General features: G+C 42.7%; 1 protein-coding gene across 5 annotated transcripts in view; it reads left to right on the top strand.

Moving 5' to 3' along the window:
- The window catches only part of galene (potassium two pore domain channel subfamily K member galene), a 112,894-nt gene that overhangs the window by 82,082 nt on the left and 8,577 nt on the right, over nucleotides 1–22,235 (top strand). For all 5 annotated transcript variants that reach the window (XM_076204782.1, XM_076204784.1, XM_076204781.1 and 2 more), the window contains 4 exons: nucleotides 4,790–4,961; nucleotides 8,740–8,861; nucleotides 9,488–9,591; nucleotides 12,493–12,801. In XM_076204782.1, the coding sequence (XP_076060897.1) occupies nucleotides 4,790–4,961; nucleotides 8,740–8,861; nucleotides 9,488–9,591; nucleotides 12,493–12,801 (707 nt within the window). The remainder of the gene's footprint in view (nucleotides 1–4,789; nucleotides 4,962–8,739; nucleotides 8,862–9,487; nucleotides 9,592–12,492; nucleotides 12,802–22,235) is intronic.

Below are 22,235 nucleotides of genomic sequence, written 5' to 3'. Positions count from 1 at the left end.
ACCCCCGGTTTCCAATAGACACTTTTAGTTTCCTGCCCTGACAGTCCCCAAAGCTCATCGTAGGGCAAAGGTGACGGCTTCGGCCGCAGCTACTCAACGCCTCCTGGCGTGGGCTCTTCACCTGACTTTTGAGTCTTTCGGACGAGTTGCATGGTTTTGTCCGTGTGTCCCGGACATTACTACAGAAACCTCCTTCAAACTGGATAGCCAGTGTGTGACCACAGCTTAAAGGCGGCATCACACTGGGTTATTTTTCCTCCGACTGTTGGAACAGTTTTGCAGCTTTCGGGAAGGAATCCGATATTCTGGAGGAAAATAGTTTTCCTCCAGTATAATATCAAATGACATTCTATGCATTTTTGTTGAGAAAACAAAATAGTTTGTCAAAGTGATTTTACGGCGCAAAAAGTTCTGAAGGTGAGCGGTACCGCCGACGAATCGGAGGTTGAAGGAAAAATAGCCCAATGTGATAACCACCTAAGCAGAAACTTGAGGACGACTTCGACACAGATACACAAGGAGGAACCACTTCTAAATCATCAAAACACGATCTTCCGTTACTCCTCAGGATCTCCCTGCCATATCTCAGGGCTTTCCTGATGCATAAGAACATAAAAATGGGGGAGGCTGCAAGAGACCATGAGGCCTGCACTAGGCAGTTCCATGCCCATTACCACCTATCATCGCTGTTCATAAAATTATCTAATCTTCTCCTAAAAGAACCAATTGTTTCAGCGCCCACTACATGATCACTAAATCTATTCCATTCATTAACCACTCTGTTCTTACACTACGACCTGTGACACAACCCAAGACTCGTCTAGTGTTAAGAAAGAAATAGACAAGAACTGGTTTACCAGAAGAGTAGTTAACAAATGGAATAGACTTGGTAGTGAGCGTTGAAACTATTGCTTGTTTTAAGAGAAAATGAGATAACTTTATGGGTAGGAATGACAGGTGGTAAGGGACATGGAACTGCCTAGTGCAAGCCTTATGATCTCTTGTAGTCTTTTCTATTCTTATGTTCTTATGGACCCTCATACTACATCCTGTTCAAGTTCAGGAACCCTCTCACTACGAACTTCCTCCAAACCTCTGTTCTCACAGGTCATCTCTTCCCCGCGAGCCAAAACGTTCTTCGTGTTTTCTCTAACCTCCACGGACCTACTCACCCTCCTCCACGTCCTGTCAGACGCAGGGACAACACAGGAGACAACACAGAACCCTTGCCACCCCGGCCACGCCTTTGGCGACGCCTAACACGGCTAAACGGAGAGTCCTAGCCAGGCCTTTGAGGATGATCTTGGAGAGGCGAGGAAGACCCTCCCACAGGAACCAGCCAAGAGCGCGGCTGATGGCTCGATCGGCGACCAGGTACAAGAGGGCCGTCCCACAGCCCATCGAGGAGGAGATAGCGACTGAGTGAAGTCCCACTCGGAGACGCTGACTTGAGCGTTGTCTCCGCATTTGAACGATCACGTGATCATTTCCGTGTTTTCGGTAGATGTGGACGTATTTTCTATACATGTCTGCATTCATGTATGTATTATGTATGGAAGCATGTGTATATTCATATGTGTACGCATGTATGAATGAATGTATACATTTATGTCTGTATGTATGTATTATGCTGTACTGCATGCATGTGTGTATTACGAGTGGAAGCATATATGTATTCATGTGTATGCATGTACAGTCACTCAAAAAAGTATCGGTTGGTGGTTTTAGATGTTCGTGGGAGACAAGTGACACAACAGAATCGATGTTCTCGTACAGTTGGTAGTCGTAACAGAATTGCGCCCTACACTCCCCCCCCCCGTTAAAATACGTGGTGTACAAGTAGAATAAGCATTTAATGCGTGAAGATGTGACAAGATTGAAAGTAATTATATTTGCACCGACAAGAATTGTTAATATTTTATTGTTACTGAAATCACACACACACACACACACACACACACACACACACACACACACACACACACACACACACACACACACACACACACACACACACACACACACACACACACACACACGCACGCACACACGCACACACACATGCACGCACGCACGCGCACACACACATACACACACACACCTGAACCCCCTAAACTGTGGATGGAACACCAGAACTCATCTAATATATCATGTGGCAAGAGGTGACGACAAACAGCCGCTAATGCTTAATCCTGAGGTAACAAATGTCTAACAAGCGGATATGAGAGGCAGTAGTGTTGGAGTGAGGAGCAGACAGTTGGTAGTGTGGTTGCCCTTCTGTCTACCGTTTTAAATTTATCTACCACATACAGGGTTTTCCAAAATAAAGAAACCATATTTCTTATTTTCTTTTCATCGTAAAACAGATCCCGTCTTCTGTTGAGAAAGCACCAATAAGAATACGTCACTGCTCCGGAAGTGTCTCTCTCTTTATCACCTTTTCCGCTGTGCCTAACTAACATGCTTAGTCAAATAGCTAAACCACACTTCCTACCTGTGATGGTTTCTGTCGACTGTGAAGCATTATGAATGTGATACGAATTCCATTCGAAGGCGTACCAACAGTTTCCAAGTCTTTTGAACAACGTGTCGGAGTTTAGCGTTTACTTACGTCCATTTCCGTACGATTTCTTACCGATACTTTTTTTGGTGACTGTACATATGTATGTATTCTGTGTGTATGTATTTGTATATATGTGCGTATGCATTATATGTATGTATATAAGCATTTTTGCATTTATTCGTGTATGCATGCATGTGTATATACACTTACGCATGTACACAATATAGTCTGCATAAAATACACGCGCGCCCGTGTGTGTGTGTGTGTGTGTGTGTGTGTGTAATGACCTCTTGCTTACACGAAGCCCCGTGAATACATAACCTCGACTTCCTCACCTTGTGCGCGTATGCGAGCTCAGAGTTCTTCGGAGGTGAGTCCTGAACTTCTTCAGGTAGGTCTTCCTTTCGTCAGGTAGTTCTTCCCTTCGTCAGGTAGATCCTCCAGCTGACCTTACTGGACACAAGACATTCACAGTCACGGTCTGGCTTTCTTCTGCTGCCTCTCTCTCCGCTCGCTCCTCCACGTCCTCCTCGTCCTCCCGCTCACACACCCTCTCCTCCTCCTCCTCCTCCTCCTCCTCAGTCCTCCTCCTCCTCCTCCTCCTCCTCCTCCTCCTCCTCCTCCTCCGCTTTCCTCCTCGCCCTCCTCCCTTCCTCAATCCACCGAACTCGTTTATTTTTCTTCATCTTTCTCCTTTTCCCTCTGTCCCCTTTGTCATACATTTATCTCCTTTTTCTCCTCCCCTTTCTTCTTCCTCTTCTTTTCTCCCTTCTACTTTCCACACCATAATCATCATCATCTCTTTCTCCTCTTCATCCTCCTTTTCCTCCTCCTCCTCCTCCTCTTTCTCATTTCTCTCTTCCTCCTCTTCACCTCTTCTTCTTTCTCCTCTCCCTTCTTCATTTCTTCCTCCTCCTTTTCCCTCTTCATCTTCCATCTCCCATACCTTCCATTCTTCCTCCTTTTCTTTCCCATCTTTCTCTTCCTCCTCCTCCCCCCCTTTCCTTCCTCTTTCTCCTCTTTCTCCTCCCCTTTGTCTTCATTCACCTCCAATTCTTCCTCCTCTTCCCTCATCGTTTCTACTTCTCTTCTTCCTCCTCCTCCTCTTCCCTTCCTCTTCCTTCTCCCTTCCTCTTCCTTTCTCTTCCTTCCGTCCTCCCTGTCTCCCATCCTTCTCCGTCTCCCACTTCCTCCCCTTCACCCCTCTCCCCCTTCCCTCCCTCCCTCCCCCCCTTTCGACTTAACGACGGTCTCTGATGATTCTATTCTGATCAACGTATTCAGCTGGATGTAGGACCCTGAGCTGAATGGAACTAACGGTCTCTCCCTCTAACCGTTACCTTACGATGTCGTAGTGGAACCCTGTGATGTCGTAATGACACTTTGCGATATCATAATGACAGCTTCCGATGTTGCAACTCCTTGCAATGTCGTAATGGCACTTTACAATATCATAATGGTACCTTACGATATCGGTACATCTCACGATGTCATTATGGTGCCTTACGATGCCGTGGTAACACCTTACGATGTCGTAATGATACCTTACGATATCGTAATGACGTTTTAGGATGTCGTAATGGCACCTTAAAAATGTTGTAGTGACGTTTTACGATGCCATAACTCCTTACCATGTCGTAATAGCACCTTGCGATATCGTAATGACCCCTTATGATGTCGTAACTCCTTATGATGTCGTCCCCATCTACATGAGGCGTAACATCTTGGCGAGGAAGGGGTTTCATTCCTTTTCCTTATTTTTTTTTTATTTTTCTTTTTTTCTTTTTTTTTCCTCCCCTCTCCCCATCCCCCCTCTTCCCCCCTTGCCCCCCCTTTCCTCGTGCGCCCATCCATTAGCGTGTTTTCTTTATTTTCTTTCTTTTTCTTTTCTTTTATATTCGTTTCTCTTCGCAATATTTCGTTCTCCCTCTTTACCTTCGAAACTCTTTTTTCCTGAACACTCTCCTTCGCCAGAACAAATTCCCTCTCCCGACAAAAAGTTATCTTCTCTTCTCCTTCCTCCTCTTCTTCTTCCTCGTCCTCCTCCTCTTCCTCCTCCTCCTCGTCCTCCTCGTCCTCGTCCTCGTCCTGGGATCCTACCAACTTCGTTCTCTCAGAACCCACGCTGGAGTCCTCCTATGTGGGATTCAATCCCTTCATGTCTCCCTCTCACCCGGACCCTCAGGTTCCCTCGAAGTCCCACTTGTCCGCGTCCTCCTCCCACAGGATGTACGACGACATGTATGACGCCGACATCCGGGGGATGCAGAGGAACCGCCCTTCGGAGAACTCCCAACAGAACCGCCACGCGGAGCAGAACCACCAGACCCGAACGTCGCACAACTCCAAGGGGTCCTCGGAACCGGCCGCCAACCACCAGAGGGACTTCGAGAACCAGGTGAGTCAACTGACGCAGGTGTCGGCGAGGAACCGGTGTTTCCTGACGGAGGTGGCGGTAAGGAACAGATGTTTCCTAATAAAGGCGTCGGCAAGGAACAGCTGTTTCCTGACGAAGGTGTTGGTGGAAACCAGGTGTCTCCTGACGAAGGTGTCGTCGAGGAACGGGTGTTTCCTGACGAAGGTGTCGGTGAGAACGAGGTGTTTACTGAAGGAGGTGTGGCCGAGAACTAGGTATCTTGTGACGAAGGTGTCGGCGAAAACCAGGTGTCTCCTGACGAAGATGTGGACGAGAATAAGGTGTCTACTGAAGGAGGTCTCGGCGAGAACGAGGTGTCTCCTGACGCAGATGTCGACGAGGACCAGGTGTCTACTGACGGAGGTATCGGCGATAACCAGGTGTCTCCTGAAGTAGGTGTCGGCGATAAAAGGGTATCTTTTGGTGAAGGTGTCGGCGAGAACCAAGTGTGAACTGGCGTTGGTCTCTTCGAGGTAAAGTAGGAAACGAAGAAGGTTCGCCAGGTCGAGACTGAGGGAGGGAAGAAGGGAGTTGATTAGACTGATGGTACGGACGGGGATGATGGAAGTCATCAACTAGAAAGGAGAAAAGGGAATAAGAAAGCGATGAGTGAGTAAGGGAGGAAGGTGTGTGTGCGTGTGTGATCTATTATGGTCTTGGATCACGTTCTGGATACGTGATCAACAGCTATCACCTTCCTGGATGAGAACTCAGAACTCATATTTGGTCCGCTCTATGGGTAATGCTGTGATCTGGTCGCGCGCACACACACACACACACACACACACACACACACACACACACACACACACACACACACACACACACATACACGCACGCACACACACAAACACATACACACACACACAGACGTACACACACACACACACACACACACACACACACACAAACATATAGCCACTCCCTCTTTGTGATAAATGAAAAAACATATACAAAACAACAATACGTTGTGTATATTCGTCAGTCGTAAAGTAAAGGAATACATAGCTTAACCAGTCTAGTAAATACAAACCCAAAAATAATACTAAATGATAATAACAATAACAATAAAAATTGTCGTCAGCTAATATGCACTCTAAAACATAGCATACAGCACCATTTCTTGGTATTAGTTCTGATGAGGTTATGATGTATACCAACCCAAGATATTTCAGTGAACAATGTCGTCCTGTAAGGAAACGGACGACCCCTTCAGCGATACTGAGAGTTTTTCATCATCTTTTGAGAGTAGTCTCTACTCCTTAAATATCTCTAACAACAGCCAAGATGTGTGGATAGACGGCATAGTTATGGGCTATCGATTTGAACCGGAATATTTCTGAAGAAGATTGGTGCATCATTGGTGCTTAACTGCGTGCATGTTGGTTCTGCAAAGCTGTCTTTGGGCACTCAAAAAAACGTTCATTACTTTTGCAGGGTGCTCTTACACAAAACACTGTACTGCATCACGTTCACACTACACCTCCTGGATGCCACAAAAGCTTTGTAAGCAAGGATTTCTACAAAGTAATACAGATATTTGTTTTCATCTCGGCTCAAGTGTGCCAACAAAAATGGTTAATTATGGTGATTTATTACTACGAAATAAAACTAATTGTTCTTTACACGACAAATTAGATACATTATCTTAGATTTTTTACACACTACAAAAACGAAAACCTCACTGCAAGTGTTGCTAAGAACAAACCAATTCGTTCCAGCAAATGACAAGTGTTTTTTTTTTTTGCAATCCCTATATTGCACGCCCTGTATTGTTTTGTTTTATTATCCCTTTTATTATATTTATTCTTTTTGCGTATTGTCTTTTTTATTCACTTGTTATATCTCCTGGTTTTATTCTTCTAAACTTATCTGATGAGTTTAATCAAAACTTTCAAAAGCAATATCTCTTATCATTTGTTTTGCGCAATGCTTTGAAATTGCCATTTAGTATTATCGTAAGAGAATCTAGCCCCATCATTTAGCTCCCCGTCTAAGTTCTGTATGTGAATTATATATTGTTGCTGGGCAGTTACCATGAGCTTTCTTCTGCCTTTTTCTAAGTTCTATATATTATTAATATATTATTATTCTCCGTCTCTTTTTTCCTATTCTTTTCTTTTTATGAAAGTGGCAGTTGCCGACAAGACTGACGAGTTAAACACCATATGAGGACGGAGCCTTTATTTGTACGACGTTTCGCTTATTACAGCTTTTTCAAGTACTTGAAAAAGCTGTAATAAGCGAAACGTCGTACAAATAAAGGCTCCGTCCTCATATGGTGTTTAACTCCTATTCTTTTCTTCCCAATGGTATATTTTCCATAGTTCTTTCTTCATTCCCATAATTCCTAAATTTGATATCAAATAGCCTGTGGCACTCGGCATGATCACTATTCATCAAACACATTGACGATGCATGAAGAATGAACATAATCTCTGACGTCACTGCGAAGCAGATGGTGCTGCGGGTAGGTTTTACGAGAAGGGCTGAGTCAGACGACGTTTTGGGGATAGGATCCGTAATTTCACATTGCAATAAGTAAAAAACGAAAGAGTTCTTGTGTACTGTACTCTATTTAGCTATTATTGACGTTAGTAAGTACTAATAATATATTCAGGTAAATTTTCAAAGTTGTTACACTTTATAACTTTAACAAGTGAAACGTCGTATTATACTCTATCGATTTTAACTTGAGCCCTAGACCCAGCTCAGTGAGACTGCGCTTCTACCACATAATTCTCCTCAGAGGGTCTCTCTCTCTCTCTCTCTCTCTCTCTCTCTCTCTCTCTCTCTCTCTCTCTCTCTTTATATATATATATATATATATATATATATATATATATATATATATATATATATATATATATCTTTACATAAATCTCGGGCGGCAACATCGCATGAGCCACGGTGCCAAGTGAAATGGAAAAATAACAAATTCGTTCTCTTTCCCTCAAATTCCAAACCATTCCTAACACCATGCAGTCGTCTTATGAATAGATCTCATAAATATATAACGTACAGACTAACAGTGAGACAGATCGCCATGCGCAAGTCATCGCTAGATGTGTAAAAAATAGGGGTTTCCTTGGGCCACGCCAAAGGTCTTTAGAGTCGATTAACTTGTAGCAATGCTACTGTGAGAAGAGAAAGAGGTTTTGGTGAGTTCGTCTCCTTTATTGTAAAGTAAGAGTGAAGTGGTTTTACATGCGGCAGGAGCCGATATATATAACGTGTGGGTAGTCATGCATGATGCGTAATTACATAATTGCACTGGATTAGGTTAGGTCGGGTCAAGCAGGGTCGCACTGTCAGCGATACGTCAGGTCGTGGGGGGACATGACGCGCGTTCCATGCCACTTGGTTATCGTGGTGTGTACAAACTATAATAAGTACTCCGCTCTCACATGGTGTTTCTAATGGTTGTTGTTGCAGCTTTCAAAATATGACCCTTGGTTTCAGGACAACTGTAGCTTTATCAAGTACTTAATATAAAAATCTAACAAGCGAAAGGTCATGCCAGTAGAGGCTCCGTCGTCCCACAGTATTTCTAAAGGTTGTTTAGTGTCGTTTTCAAAATAGGACCCTTGGTTGCAGGACGACTGTATATTTATCAAGTACTTAATACAAAGCTCTAACAAGTGAAACATCGTACTAACACAAGTTCTGTCCACACGTGGCGTTTCTAAAGGTTATTGTTGTTGTTACTGTTATTGTTTTTGTTGTCTGTTCTTTTCAATGTGAGACCCTTGGGTTGCAGGACGACTGCAAGGTGGCCGTCCTCTATAACAAGTATGCCCTGGAGAAGGAAGGTCTTTCTCCCGACGTCGCCCTGAACGAGAATGAAGAACACCCAACGGAGAAGAACGCTGATGTCAAACCGTGAGTGGGATGTCCTGGTTCTGTTCTGGTCGTTGGGTCTGGGTGCAATGGATGGGAAGGGTCTGGGGGGAGCCTGAGGGAAAGAGAGGAACGGTTGGGTTAGAGAGATAGAGATAGATAGATAGAGAGAGAGAAAGAGAGAGAGAGAGAGAGAAAGAAACAGAGAAAAGTGGGAGACGTGAGGAGTGGCGAGAACAGTGGGAAGAAGAGATTGGAGTGTATGCGTATACATGTGTGTGCGTATATCTGTGTGATCGTGTAGTGTACGTGTGTGCGCTTGTACATATACAGTATGTGCGTGTTCGTGTGTATGCATGTAGTGCACCTGTGTGCGTATACGTGTGTGTATGCGTCCATGTGACTCATATATTTATTTGTTTATCTATTTATTTTTTTCACTTATGTTATCTATCTGTTCACTTATAATCCATAAATTCATTTATTTATTAAGTTTTATTTTATGTATTATTCACTTTTATTTTATTTATTCATTGATTAACTTTTAGATTATTCAATTATTCATTCATTTATTCGTGTACTTTTATTTCATTTATGTATCTAATTGCTTTTATTTCATTTATCTATTTATCTATTCATCTAATCATTTATTTATTTATCTATTTCAGAGAACGTGAGGGAAGAGATCGACGAAGTGACCGACGCCATGATGCTGAGGTCGACCTCCACATAACGACACAACCCACGTCCCAGCGTGGTCCTCCTCCAGCCGGTAGGTTTCCCCTCCTCCTCCTCCTCCTCCTCCTCCTCCTCCTCCTCCTCCTACTTCTTCTTCTTCTCCTCCTCCTCCTGCTCTTCCTCCTCCTCCTCCTCCTCCTCCTCCTGCTCCTCCTCTTCGAAGGAAACACTGAAACCATTTCCTCGCCTATAACCAGCGCTTCTACCCTTAGACGAGGAAAGTATACGACAGGAGGCGCTGAGTAGTTACGGCCGAAGCCGTCACCTTTGCCCTATTAGGCACTTTAGGAACTGCTGGGAATAGGAGAGGAGTGCGGGGTTCAACCCGCGACTGATCACGCCGCCAGGGGGACAGTATCCCACCGAAGTTACTCAACGATCCTCTTTGTGTGGAGATTAGTTCCCACGAAAGAATGATGTGTGGCTCTGGTCCGTAGAGGTGCCGCTGAGGTCTCCAAAATTGTGATCAGCATTCTTCTGATTGAAAATCAACATTCGGGGACACCTACAGCACCTGAAAAATATCTTAAACATACACACACACGCGCACACACACACACACACACACACACACACACACATATATATATATATATATATATATATATATATATATATATATGTATATATATATATATATGTATATATATATATATATATATATATATATATAATATACATGTATGCATGTATGTATAGTTCCGCTGCACAAGAGAAAAGAGGACAAATGTGGGTGTAGTAGTTTCAGAAGGATCCGTTTGTTCAATGTAGTTGGGAAGGCTTATGGAAGGGTTTTAATTGAGAAGATTACATGGGTAGAGATGCCAATGAGTTGGAAGTAAGTCTAAAAGAAGAGAGGCTGGAAGAAGTGGATAGCGTTAGGTATTTGGAGTCGCATGTGGCAGGAAAGGGAGGAGTGAAGGTGGAGGTGAATTGTAGATTGAGAGAAGCAAGTAAGCGCCTTGGGGGATAAAAAATGTTATGAGAAATAAGCAACCAGAAATTTATGCAAAAAGGAGATTGTATGAAGGGGGGATTATGCCGACGGCATTGTATGGGCCAGATATTTGGAATTTAAGAGAATGCGTTTGAGATGAAATGTCTAAGAATCATGGATAGGGTGAGAAATGAAGAGGTGAGGAGAAGAGCGGAAGTGGAAAGGGAGATGAAAGATAGGGCTGATGAAAGATTATTGGGATAATTTGGACACATGAAAAGAATGAGTGATGAAAGATTAGTAAAAGAGGTGTGGAAGCCAGAGGTGAATGGAGTGAACTTGAAGGGACGACCGAGGATGAGATGGATGGATAGAGTGAAGGGGGCGCTGAGCAAGAGGGAAATGTCTGTTGAGCATGGAAGGGGGAAAGCTGGAGATAGGGGTGAGTGGAAGATGACTGTGTATGCAAGAAAGGGAGGGATGGGAGATGGGTTGTAGGGGTGTTTATGTGTGAACGATATTTTGACGCAGCCCGAAGGAATTTCTCCCCGCCTTCTCTTTTTCTGCAGGAGGGGACGGAGAGGGGAGGCCGTCGATTAAGTGAAGCGGCCTTGCTGTGCATGTACTGTGTCTTGCTGCATTTGATCCAGGGTAGTTGGGGGATGCAGGGATTACCCTTCATCCATGATGAACTGAGATGGGAGAGGTACTAAGGGTGGTGGAGAGGAGTGTGATGGGTGGGAATAACATGCCTTTGACTTAGCTACCTCCCTTAGAAGGGGGAAAAAGCTCTTGATATATATATATATATATATATATATATATATATATATATATACATACACACACACACATATATATATATATATACATACACACACACACATTATATATATATATATATATATATATATATATATATATATATATATATATATATATATATATCTTTTCAACCACAGATCACTTTTAATTCCATGCCATCACTGTCGAGACTGAGAGTAGGTCGAAGGAGGCATATGTTGGAAATTGAAACGTGGTCAAGCCGAGGACTCGAACTCAGCTCGCCCGTGACAAAGCGGCAGTGACTTAGCCCAATACGTTATCAAGAGAGATATGCCTCATTCGAGCTACTCTCAGTCTCGACCGCGATGGTATGGAATTAAAAGTGATTTGTGGTTGAAAAGATATTAATCTGTTCACTGGGAACCATTCAGTGTATGTGTATATATACATACATATATATATATATATATATATATATATATATATATATATATATATATATATATATATATATATATATATATATATATATATATATATATATATATATATATGTATGTATATATGTAATTCGATAGTAGGGACCCTCTTCCCCTACATTTTTTATATTTCTTATTGTAATACAGTTAAGCAAATGTGGTATGAGTAATGAGGTATAAAATTAATATCTGATTATAAAATGTTTAATTTATCAATTAATTTCTTTGTTTACTTTATTTTGATATATATTTCGTCACAAGATGTGGAGAAAATGACTACCAGCATCAGTTGAGATTTGTCCATATGACTTATAATTTTGTCAAAGCCTCGTTACCCTATAGAGAAGGAAAGTAATATCACCACCGAATCCCTTTTTTTCTTTCTTTCTTTTTGCCTGAGCGAAATGTTAAGGCAATAGTGGGTTTTGTGTTTTGATTTGGCTATTAGCTACCCCTTATGAAGGCGAAATTAAAGTCTTTGTACCCTTTGGCGTAGTCTTTTCACTTTTTCTCTCTCACATAAAAATTCAATACAAAAGTAGGTTTTGAAATGGCTACCCTTCTTACAAGGAAGAAATTAAGGTCTTTGTACCCATTGACGCAGTCTTGATTTTTGTTCTGGTTACCGTCGAACTTTTTTCTCGAACGCTTCTTTTAAAGATTTTCATTCACTTCTCGAACGCTCCTTTAAAGATTTGCATTCACTTCTCGAACGCTCCATTCCCTCCCACAGGTTACTCAGACTCCCCGCCGATGCCCAGGTCTCCACGCGACTCAGGTCGTTATTCAGGGCGACACCTGCCTCCCCCCGAGCCTCGAGGACGACTGTCGAGGCTGGACGAGGAGTACTACTACGACGACTACGACGACTACGACGATGAGATCGATGACGTCCCAGCGGACGACCGGCCTGTGCCCATCTGGCTTGGGATCATGCTCGTTGTGGCTTACATCTTCGGTGGAGCGTTCCTCTTCTCAGGCTGGGAGAACTGGGGCTTCCTCGACTCCGTCTACTTCTGCTTTATCACTCTCACAACCATAGGTAATTTCTCCACCCAGACTGGCCGCCATCTTGCACGTGTGATTCTCGATCTGAGGTCGCCAGTCTTCCCCCAAAGGCTTTCAAGGGGGGTCCACAGAGTGAAACCAGATATTTGTAAAGATGCTAAACATTAGTCTCGTGCATGGGACAAATTGTTGTCTATGTGCATGCCGTCATTGTTCACTGTGCCTTGTTATGTGCCCAGCACAGACCTTATATCCTGAATGATAAAGAAAGGTAACTGCCAACAAATAAGTCAGGAAAAGCATCATGTGAGGAAGTATTTATTGGTATTTTAACTTATTCTAGATTTATCAAGTACGAGCAAAATGTTGTACCATTAGACTTCGTCCTCATATGGTGCTTTCCCTGGCACCTCATATACTGTTTGTATATTAACTTACTAGTATCATTGTTTCTATTTGTAATCGGTCTGAGGGCTTTAATATGTGCTACATTTTGGTATATACGTCATTATGTAGTGCGAATCTCATTGAGGTATTTTATGTAAAACCTAGTGATTTCGTCTTGTATGTGTGGGAAGAGTGATTAGTGTGAGGTATGATCAATTATGACATTTGTGGTTTGTTGCTAACGATGCATGTGCCTGTATTTGGCTGGTCCTACCTTCCGTCTCTTAACATAAGAACATAAGAACATAAGAATGAAGGTGACTACAAAAGACCATAAAGCCTACACTAAACCATTACCCCATTCAAAACGTTATCTAACCTTTTCTTAAAACAACCGATACTTTCACCGCTCACTATATAGTTATTAAGTTTATTCCAATCGTTAACCAGTCTATTGGTTTTTGCCTATTTCCTTCTTATATCTATATAAGTCCAATTTAAATCCATTACTGTGAGTCCTGCCTTGTCTGCATCACCCTTGATCCACTTGAACACCTCTATTAGATCGCCTCTCACTCTGGGTCCTTGCAGAGAGTGTAAATTAAGGTGCCTAAGCCTATTTTTGTAAGCTAAATTTCTGAGCCCATGTATCATTTTGGTCATTCTCTTCTGTACTGATTCTAATGAATTTATATCCATTCTATAGGACGGAAACAAAAAATGTACCGCATAGTCAAGGACGGGTCTAATTAACGCCAGATAGAGTTTGATAACTACCTTTGCACTTTTATTCGCAACCGTCCTAGCAATGAAACCCAATGCTCAATTAGCTCTATTCCTGGCGCTAATGCATTGTTTCCTGAATTTAAGGTCAGGACTCACTAGTACTCCCAAATCTCTCACACTCCGTTTTCTCTAAATATATATATATATATATATATATATATATATATATATATATATATATATATATATATATATATATATATATATATATATATATATCTAAGCTATATCTGCTTTCTGGGTTGTGCAAACCTACGATTAACACCCTGCATTTTGAGATATTAAAGTCCATTTGCCATTTCACCGACCATGTGAACAATTTCTTAAAACCAAAATCTTCCTGCAGTATCCCGGCATCTTCTGACCTATTTTGGCGTCTTATTTTAGTGTCGTCCGCAAACTTACTAACAACATTAATAATCCCATTGTTCTGTTCAAGTCATTTATATACATAATGAGCAATAAGGGATCCAAAACCGAGCCCTGGGGGACTCCACTAGTAACACTGCCCCATTTGAATTTTGCACTGTTAATGGTGACCCTCTGTTTTCTGTCACTGATCCATGCTCTAATCCGTTCAAACACTTTTCCTCCTATGACATGCAGGACCCTCACATGGGGTGGGGGTGGGGGTGATATGCCCGGGGCGGCACTTCTAAGGGTGCGGGGTGCGGCAATTCTAGCCTGGACTTGCCTCCCACAAGGCTGACAAAATACATACCAACGGCTTTTTCCCCCTTACAAGGGAAATAGCCAAATTCAAGGGTATGAATCCACTCCCACCCATTCCATCCCCACACTCAACTCCCATGCACCACCCCTCCATCCCTCTTTTCTTGGCTCCTGGATGACGGGTCATCCCTGCATCTCACCCACTGCGCTGGGTCAGAAGTAACGTAGCAAGACCGCTTCATTAATCGGCGACCCCCCCACCCTCCGTCCTCCCATGCAGAATAAGAGAAGAAGGGGAGAAATCCCTTTAGGTTGCGTCAAAATATCATTCACACATACTCCCTCCCTCCCCTATCCCCCACCCACTCCCTTCCATGCACCACAGCATCCTCCATACACAACCATTATCCATTCACCTCTATCTTCTGTCCTTTCCGTTCCTTCCTCAACAGACATTCCCCTCTTTCCCAGTGGCCCTCTTACCCCATCCATCCATCTCATCCTTGGGCGCACCCTCATGTTCGTTCCCTCCACCTCTGCCTTCCACACCTTTTTTACTAATCTTTCTTCATTCATTCTTTCCATGTGTCCAAACCATCCCAATACTCTTTCATCAACCCAGTCTCCCAACTCCCTTTCTACCCCTGCTCTCCTCCCCACCTCCTCGTTTGTCACTATCCAGCCTTGCTTCTCAGGCATTTTATTTCCATGTTTCTGCCTCATACAGTGCTGTTGGCATAATCACTCCTTCATACAATCTCCTCTTAGCATCCATTACCAAATGTCTATTTCTCATTACATTTTCTATTCCCCCAAGGCATTTATTGCTTCTCTCAATCTACATTCTACCTCCAACTCAACTATTCCCTTACCCACGCTCAATTGATTTGCAGTTTTGGCGGAAGTGAGAATTTTGCCCTTGGGCAGCACTTAGTCATATAAGGGATCTGATGACATGGACTTTGACTTTATTTAGTAGTCTCAGGTGGGGCAGGAACAACGTTTGTCTGCCCCCAAGAAATAGGCACGAATCCAATGTCTACTGATTTATTAAATACTCGTATTCCCGTTAAATAGTCGCAGATTTCAAAATTACACTCTTACACTCGGAAATTTTTCGTCTGGATCCGGGGGTTTTGTAGCTTTAAGCCAATCAATCTGTTTAACTACTTCTTCCTTACTAATGCTGATGTTAGATAGTCATCCCCACCATAATCCCCCACTGAAGAACGTGTCGCAGTCAGGTATCATATCTAACCTCTCCTTTGAAAATATCGTGAGAAAGTGTTTATTAAACGCCTCGTTCATTTTTTCCTCCGAATCTATCAAGGGATCACCGTCGTTTTTAATTTGGCATATTATAATGTTGGATAATGAAATGTCAGGTACTTGTAAATATATTAATATAAATAAGTATGGCACGATACAGAGTGAACTGGTGCTCTCGACCACAGTAGTTACAAAACTGACGTCATACCGCGTCGGCACACTCATCCGCGTGAATATAAATCCATTAGCGGGGAATGCAAATTCACTAGCAGGAACCCGCCAGATGGCTCTATACAGATATACATATTTTACATATCTACAGAGTATCACAAACATAATAATACACGCTCGGCCACCATCTCTCGGTGCCCTCACCGAGGAAACAACATTCGTGGTAGGGAGAAAACACAAGAGCACGTAAAATAAGGCAATAGACAAAGGACACACATATATACAGGGACAGAATGTACAAAGACATAACATATACTGAAATATGACACACAAAAGACACAAACACATACAGGCACCAGTAGGTAAAATGGGAAAAAACATTATATAAATTGCCGGGCGTCCGGGACATGATACAGTATATATATGAAATACACAATAATACATAGGGTAATAGGAAATATACAATAATCATACATTTGGCTGAGTTACAAAATAGCTATTGAAAAACATAGATCACATCTCCCTCGGTTGCGCCAAGCAAACTGAGGCTGCACATAGTTATTTACACAATTTACAATATTAACAGATAGCGTTACAATGAGAAAAGGGTACACAGCAATACATATGTACACAATAATCTCACTCGACCATCAAGGTATTATACCTTTTGAACGTAGATGATATGAGTGATAAACAGGAGGTAGCACAGTGGGAACATTGGGCCCTGGGGGAGGCCGGGTAAATGTAGGTATGGACAGCTGTGTCTTCTTAAGTCTATCAGAATGCAGAACCTCACTAAGTTCCTGAGATAGGTAAAAAACCACGAACTAATTGGGATGAAGCCTCTGCGTCACCAGAAGAGAACCAGTAACTTTGTTGTTTAACTTAGACTGGTGCTTAGGCATTTGTTTAAATACATGATCACCCACTTGGATGGAAACAGGTGTAGCCTTACTATGTTGTTTCTTTATCATGTTTGATCTAGAATCCTGAAGTTTCCCTCTGACAAAATCATAAATTGTATGCAGTATATGACACTGAAAGTGGCTGTGATCTTCAGAATTGTAGAGAGGACGAATAGGACTGTCCAAAAGATCATACGGAAACCTCTTCTCAGAACCATAAATGACATAATGAGGTGTCTTTCCCGTTGCTACATTGATAGTGCTATTAATGTAGACACTGACATGGGGGTAGTCAGTTTTCCCAAGTTTCCTGCGGATCACTAGCAACGTGCCTTAGTATGTCAAGCATTTTCTTATTTGTCCGCTCCGCCAGACCGTTAGAGGAGGAATGATAAGCAGTTACAAAAGTCTGGGTGATATTGTATTGTTTGCAAATGTTGGCTATGGCCTCATTCTTAAACTCAGTTCCATTTTTGCTAAACAACACTGAAGGAGTAGTGTAAGGACAGAAAACATGGGAAACTAGAGCATGAGCAACAACTGGAGCAGATTTATTACGCAAAGGAACCAATATCACAAAACGGCTAAAGTAATCAACGCATACAGGGACGTACACTGAGCCTTGAATACCAAGAGATCAATGGCAACAGTGTCGAAGGGGCAAGGAGTAGGATACTCTAGAATAGGACCAGTGTGAGTAGAACCTTTGTTCTGAGCACAAAACTTGCACTGGGCTACACGAGTGGCAATATCTAAACGCATTCTAGGCCAATAATATTTCTTGCGAGCCATAGCCAGAGTTTGTCATGGCATGGGTGACCAGCTTCAGGGGAATCATGAGCAAGAGATAAAACAACAGGGGCTAGGGACTCAGGGATCACTAACTGTGTCACATCTTGCTCAAACACTTTCACCTTTTGAGTAAGAACAATGTCTTGCAAGAGGAATTGAGACAAAAGTAGGGGCAATTTTGGCAAGGTAGCATAATAGCCAGATTCTAAGGCGTAAATGATGGCAGACCAAACAGGGCCCTCACGTTGAGCTTTGGTTAAATCTTGCAGGGAGAAAATTTGAATTACTGCAACAGCAGCTATAGGTACATTTTGTGAAAGTGCATCAGCAACATTGTTTGCACGTCCCGGAATATGCTTCAGGACTGGATTGAACTTCTCAATAGTAAGAAACCATCTGACCAGGCGGCCTGAAAGATTTTTGCCCTTGAAAAGTTGTGTTACAGCAATGTGGCCTGTGTAAACTGTAATAGGATAGCCAAAGATGATGTCACGAAATTGCTTTAGAGCCCACACCACTGCTAAAGCTTCCAGATGTATAACAGAGTAGTGAGACTCAGCATGATTGAGTTTATGGCAAGCATATACAATGACATGTAGACGACGACCACTTGCTGCATTGGGACAGCTCCAATACCTAAACCAGAAGTATCAGTGCAAATGGTAAAAGGAAGACTATAATCTGGGAATACCAACACAGGCGCCTGGGTAAGTGCATGCTTCAAGGAGTCAAAACTTTTCTGGTGAGCGTCACGCCACTGGAAAGAAGCATCCCTTTTGAGGAGACGAGTAAGAACTGATGCTATGGAAGCAAAGTCTTTTACAAAAGCACGATAGTATCCTGCCAATCCTAGGAAATAACGTACTTGGTCAACTGTCTTAGGTGTAGGAAAGTTTCTAACAATTTTGATCTTATCATCTATAGGATGAATGCCACATTTGTTTACCACAAGAACTAAGAATTGGATGCTGGATGTAAAGAAATTAACATTTGGGTAAATTGAGCTTCAACCCAACTTCAGCAAGACGTTGCAAGACTAAAGACAACTTATAGAAATGATTTTCCACGCCCTTGGAAACTAGAATCAAGTCATCTAGATACACAAAAAGTCCATTACCCACTAGTCCATGAAAAAAATTGGTTAATAAGGCGCTGGCATATTAAAGGAGCATTCCGCAAACCCATGGGACAACGGAACCATCCATAATGACCCGACAAAGTCGAGAAAACCGTGATCTTATGAGACTTATCTTCCAAAGGAATCTGTCAAAAACCAGCCTTTAGGTCCAAGGTAACACCGTGTTACTTGTTCCTATGGACTGAAGATCACTCAACACAGGCAAAGGGTAATGATCTGGAACTGTGACATCATTGACGCCCCTATAATCCACAACAGAAACGATCCGTTCTTCTTGGGCCTAAGAAGGAGTGGGGAGTTCCAATCGGAACGAGACTCTTGGATGACACCCTCATTCAACAACTCGTCAACTAAAGACTGAGTTACAAGTCTACAAGAATGAGGCAACCTATAGGAAGGTACGTAGACTGGACGCACCACTAGTTTAAGATCAATGCTATGGACATCATGATCCGTATCTTCCAGTCGTTCCCCAGGTAAGGCCAGAGCTTGACGATGTGTCACCAACAGTTCTGTGAGACGGTCTCTTTCCAATGTTACCTACATATGTCGCATACTGAGCGGCTAAATGAGCTGTGTCATTTGCATGTGAAGACCATTGAATAGAAGCTGCTATGATAGGTGAATCCTGGACAGTGTCAACATCAACGACATCAAAAGAACCTAAATGAATACCAGAAGAAAGTGTGATGGGAACACCTGTAACGCTGATTATCAGGGCCGTGGTAAGGTCCTCATAAACAGTGGAAAGAGTACCCTCCAATGCAAGATGTCTAACACGGACAGTCAGGTTGAGATAAGACGTCAGAACCAATTGGAGCATCTGAAATGCGCATCGGGACTCGAACTGCACTAGAAGGACCAATATAGTGTTTGCCTACAACAACAGCAACACAAGAAAGTACAGGAAGGCCTAAAAGTTTTGAACCCTTGGAAGATGACTGCCTGGTCAGACCATGCACAGAAGGTGAGCTATGTATAGAAACTGCTCTGCCCATTGCCATTGGCATGAGTTGCTAAAGTACCAAAGCCCAAGAGACAATCACACATAAGTATGAAATCAGAAACTACCACAAAGTTAACATGAAACACTTTATCATGGAAAGAAAACCTTAAGGGAATGCAAATAGACAAGGGAGAGTCTTGTACAGCCTGCAAAGCACTGCAAGAAGGTAACAGTGGTACGTTGTACAAATCCTTGAGACCAGAATATGCCTTGTTGCTCATGATACTACATTCTGTCCCAGTATCTACCGCTACAGAGATAGGTAACTGGTCCATATAACACTGAAAGGTAAGGAGTTGTGAAGAGACAGCAGCCACGAAAGGGACGATCTTGGACTGGTCATTGTCAGTCAGTCTTTGGGATTTTGATACGGGCGCTAGTGAAAATGGGACTGAATATGTCTGGGGATTGAACTATTTTCTGCTCTAAGCTTCAAAATCTTGGAACACTGATCAGATGGCTACACTGTCCATGGACATGACAGTAGCTAGATTGAGGCTGAAATGACATTCTTGAAAAGTTATGTGTGAAGCTAGAAGAGGAATTAGTGAAATGTCTACGTACAGGAGTCTGTTTAGAATTTCGCTCATGACATTTATGGAGAAAACAGAAAACATTAGAATGGCTTACTTTGTTACAATACGTGCATGTCAGTACGGTAGATACAGATGGAGATGAAGGAGTGTTCTACGTAGATGTCGAAGACAGAGAAAGTGGTGTAGGAAGGGTAGGAAACCTCAGAGTCTGCTGTGAATGACTAGGTGGTACAGGAGCTAGCAAAGGCACGATGATACAATTCTTTTAAATTTTTTAGAAAGCTTTCTTGCAAATGTTAGTAAAGACTCATATGTCTGATAGCTAAGAGAAGAAGCAATCCTTCGCTCATGTGGAGCGAGGAACAAAATGTTGAATTGGTACTCCAAAACAAGTCGAAGTCTATCTAATGTGATAGAATTGTTATCTACCCACTTTGAATGTATCAATGAATCCAATGCTTTAGAGGCCACCATACTGGCTTTAGCCTGAGCACGCATAAAATGTTCAATGTCCATAGAGGAAGAGAGTACGTCAGCCAACCTGAAGCACCAGAGAAAATTTTCACCTGAAGGTGGCATCATAGTTTAAAGCTCCAGGGTTGACGCATGAAACTGACATCATCTCAGAGGCACAAGTTGTGACCGTATGAACAATAATTTGTCTGACCCTGTAATGACAGTAGTGTTGATGATACTATCCTCACATTGTTCAATGAACACAAATGTTGAATAATTAAGATCCTCACCAGAGAATTTTATAACGGAGGGGTCCTGGTGCAATAGGGTAATAGTGGAACCATGGCTGGGGAGTCCAGGGATCAAACACACATAAATGTTGGCGTTGTCTGTTTGGAGAGGGATACTGGTGTCCCAAAGGAAGGCAGGACAGGGGACCTAAGTGTGAGAAAAGGGGGGAGGTGGAGAGATGACAAGGGAGGTGATGACTGTGCATTTCAAGTTCATGTCCCACCTTGGTCTGCTTGTGGGGGAGGGGGGAAAGTGAGAAAGCAATGGGGCAGCTTGCTAGGCTCACAGTATGATGCTGCAAGGTGATCAGACTCTTTGGTGTTCATCTGGTCTTTATATACACCAGCAGGTCATGACCCATGTCCTTAATTGGGACAAGGGCAAAATCAGTGTGTAGGAAGTCAGACGCAAAACATTCTCATGCTGCTGATTCATGAAGGCAAAAGGTATGGTGGGCAGGTACCACATGTGAGTTCCTCAAAGACTTCAGTGTTCATCATCACGTGGTAAGGCAAGACTGTGGTTGAGTCATTGCTGGAACTGATGCTGGTACTGCATGTGTGTTCCTCAAGGAGGCTTTGTCCCACTAGTGAGACTCAAGGAAGCTTTGGTCAAGTCACATGGCCAAGCGGCACATGATTCACACAGCTGGGCCCATGAGCAAAAGTCATGGGATGACCAGTAGAAAAGATGAGGAAGGGATGAGTGAGGACAATCTTCCTAATAGCTGCTATTGCCCATTTCCAGTACTTCGCATTTTTTGGCAATAGTTCTACCATCCTCCTTGTTTTTCATTCCTCTTATGATTTTGATGTCATCTGCAAACATGTTGGCATAGCTTGTTGTTCTTTCCATCATGTCATTGACATAGAGAAGAGACATTATTGGTGCAAGCATTGAACCTTGTGGAACTCATCTCGTTACTATTCTCCAGCTTGACCTCTTATCCTTTACTACTGTCTTCATGTATTTTTCCTTTGAAAAATATTTCATCCATTCTAGTAGTTTGTTACTCAATCCTTCAACATGCTCCAATTTCCACATAAGTCAACTATGAGG

The sequence above is a fragment of the Oratosquilla oratoria genome, chromosome 21, assembly GCF_046742065.1.
Source record: "Oratosquilla oratoria isolate Oo_2021 chromosome 21, ASM4674206v1, whole genome shotgun sequence".
Lineage (NCBI taxonomy): Eukaryota > Metazoa > Arthropoda > Malacostraca > Stomatopoda > Squillidae > Oratosquilla > Oratosquilla oratoria.
Note: the sequence above shows the minus strand (reverse complement) of the source record. Positions and strands in the feature narration are given on the sequence as shown.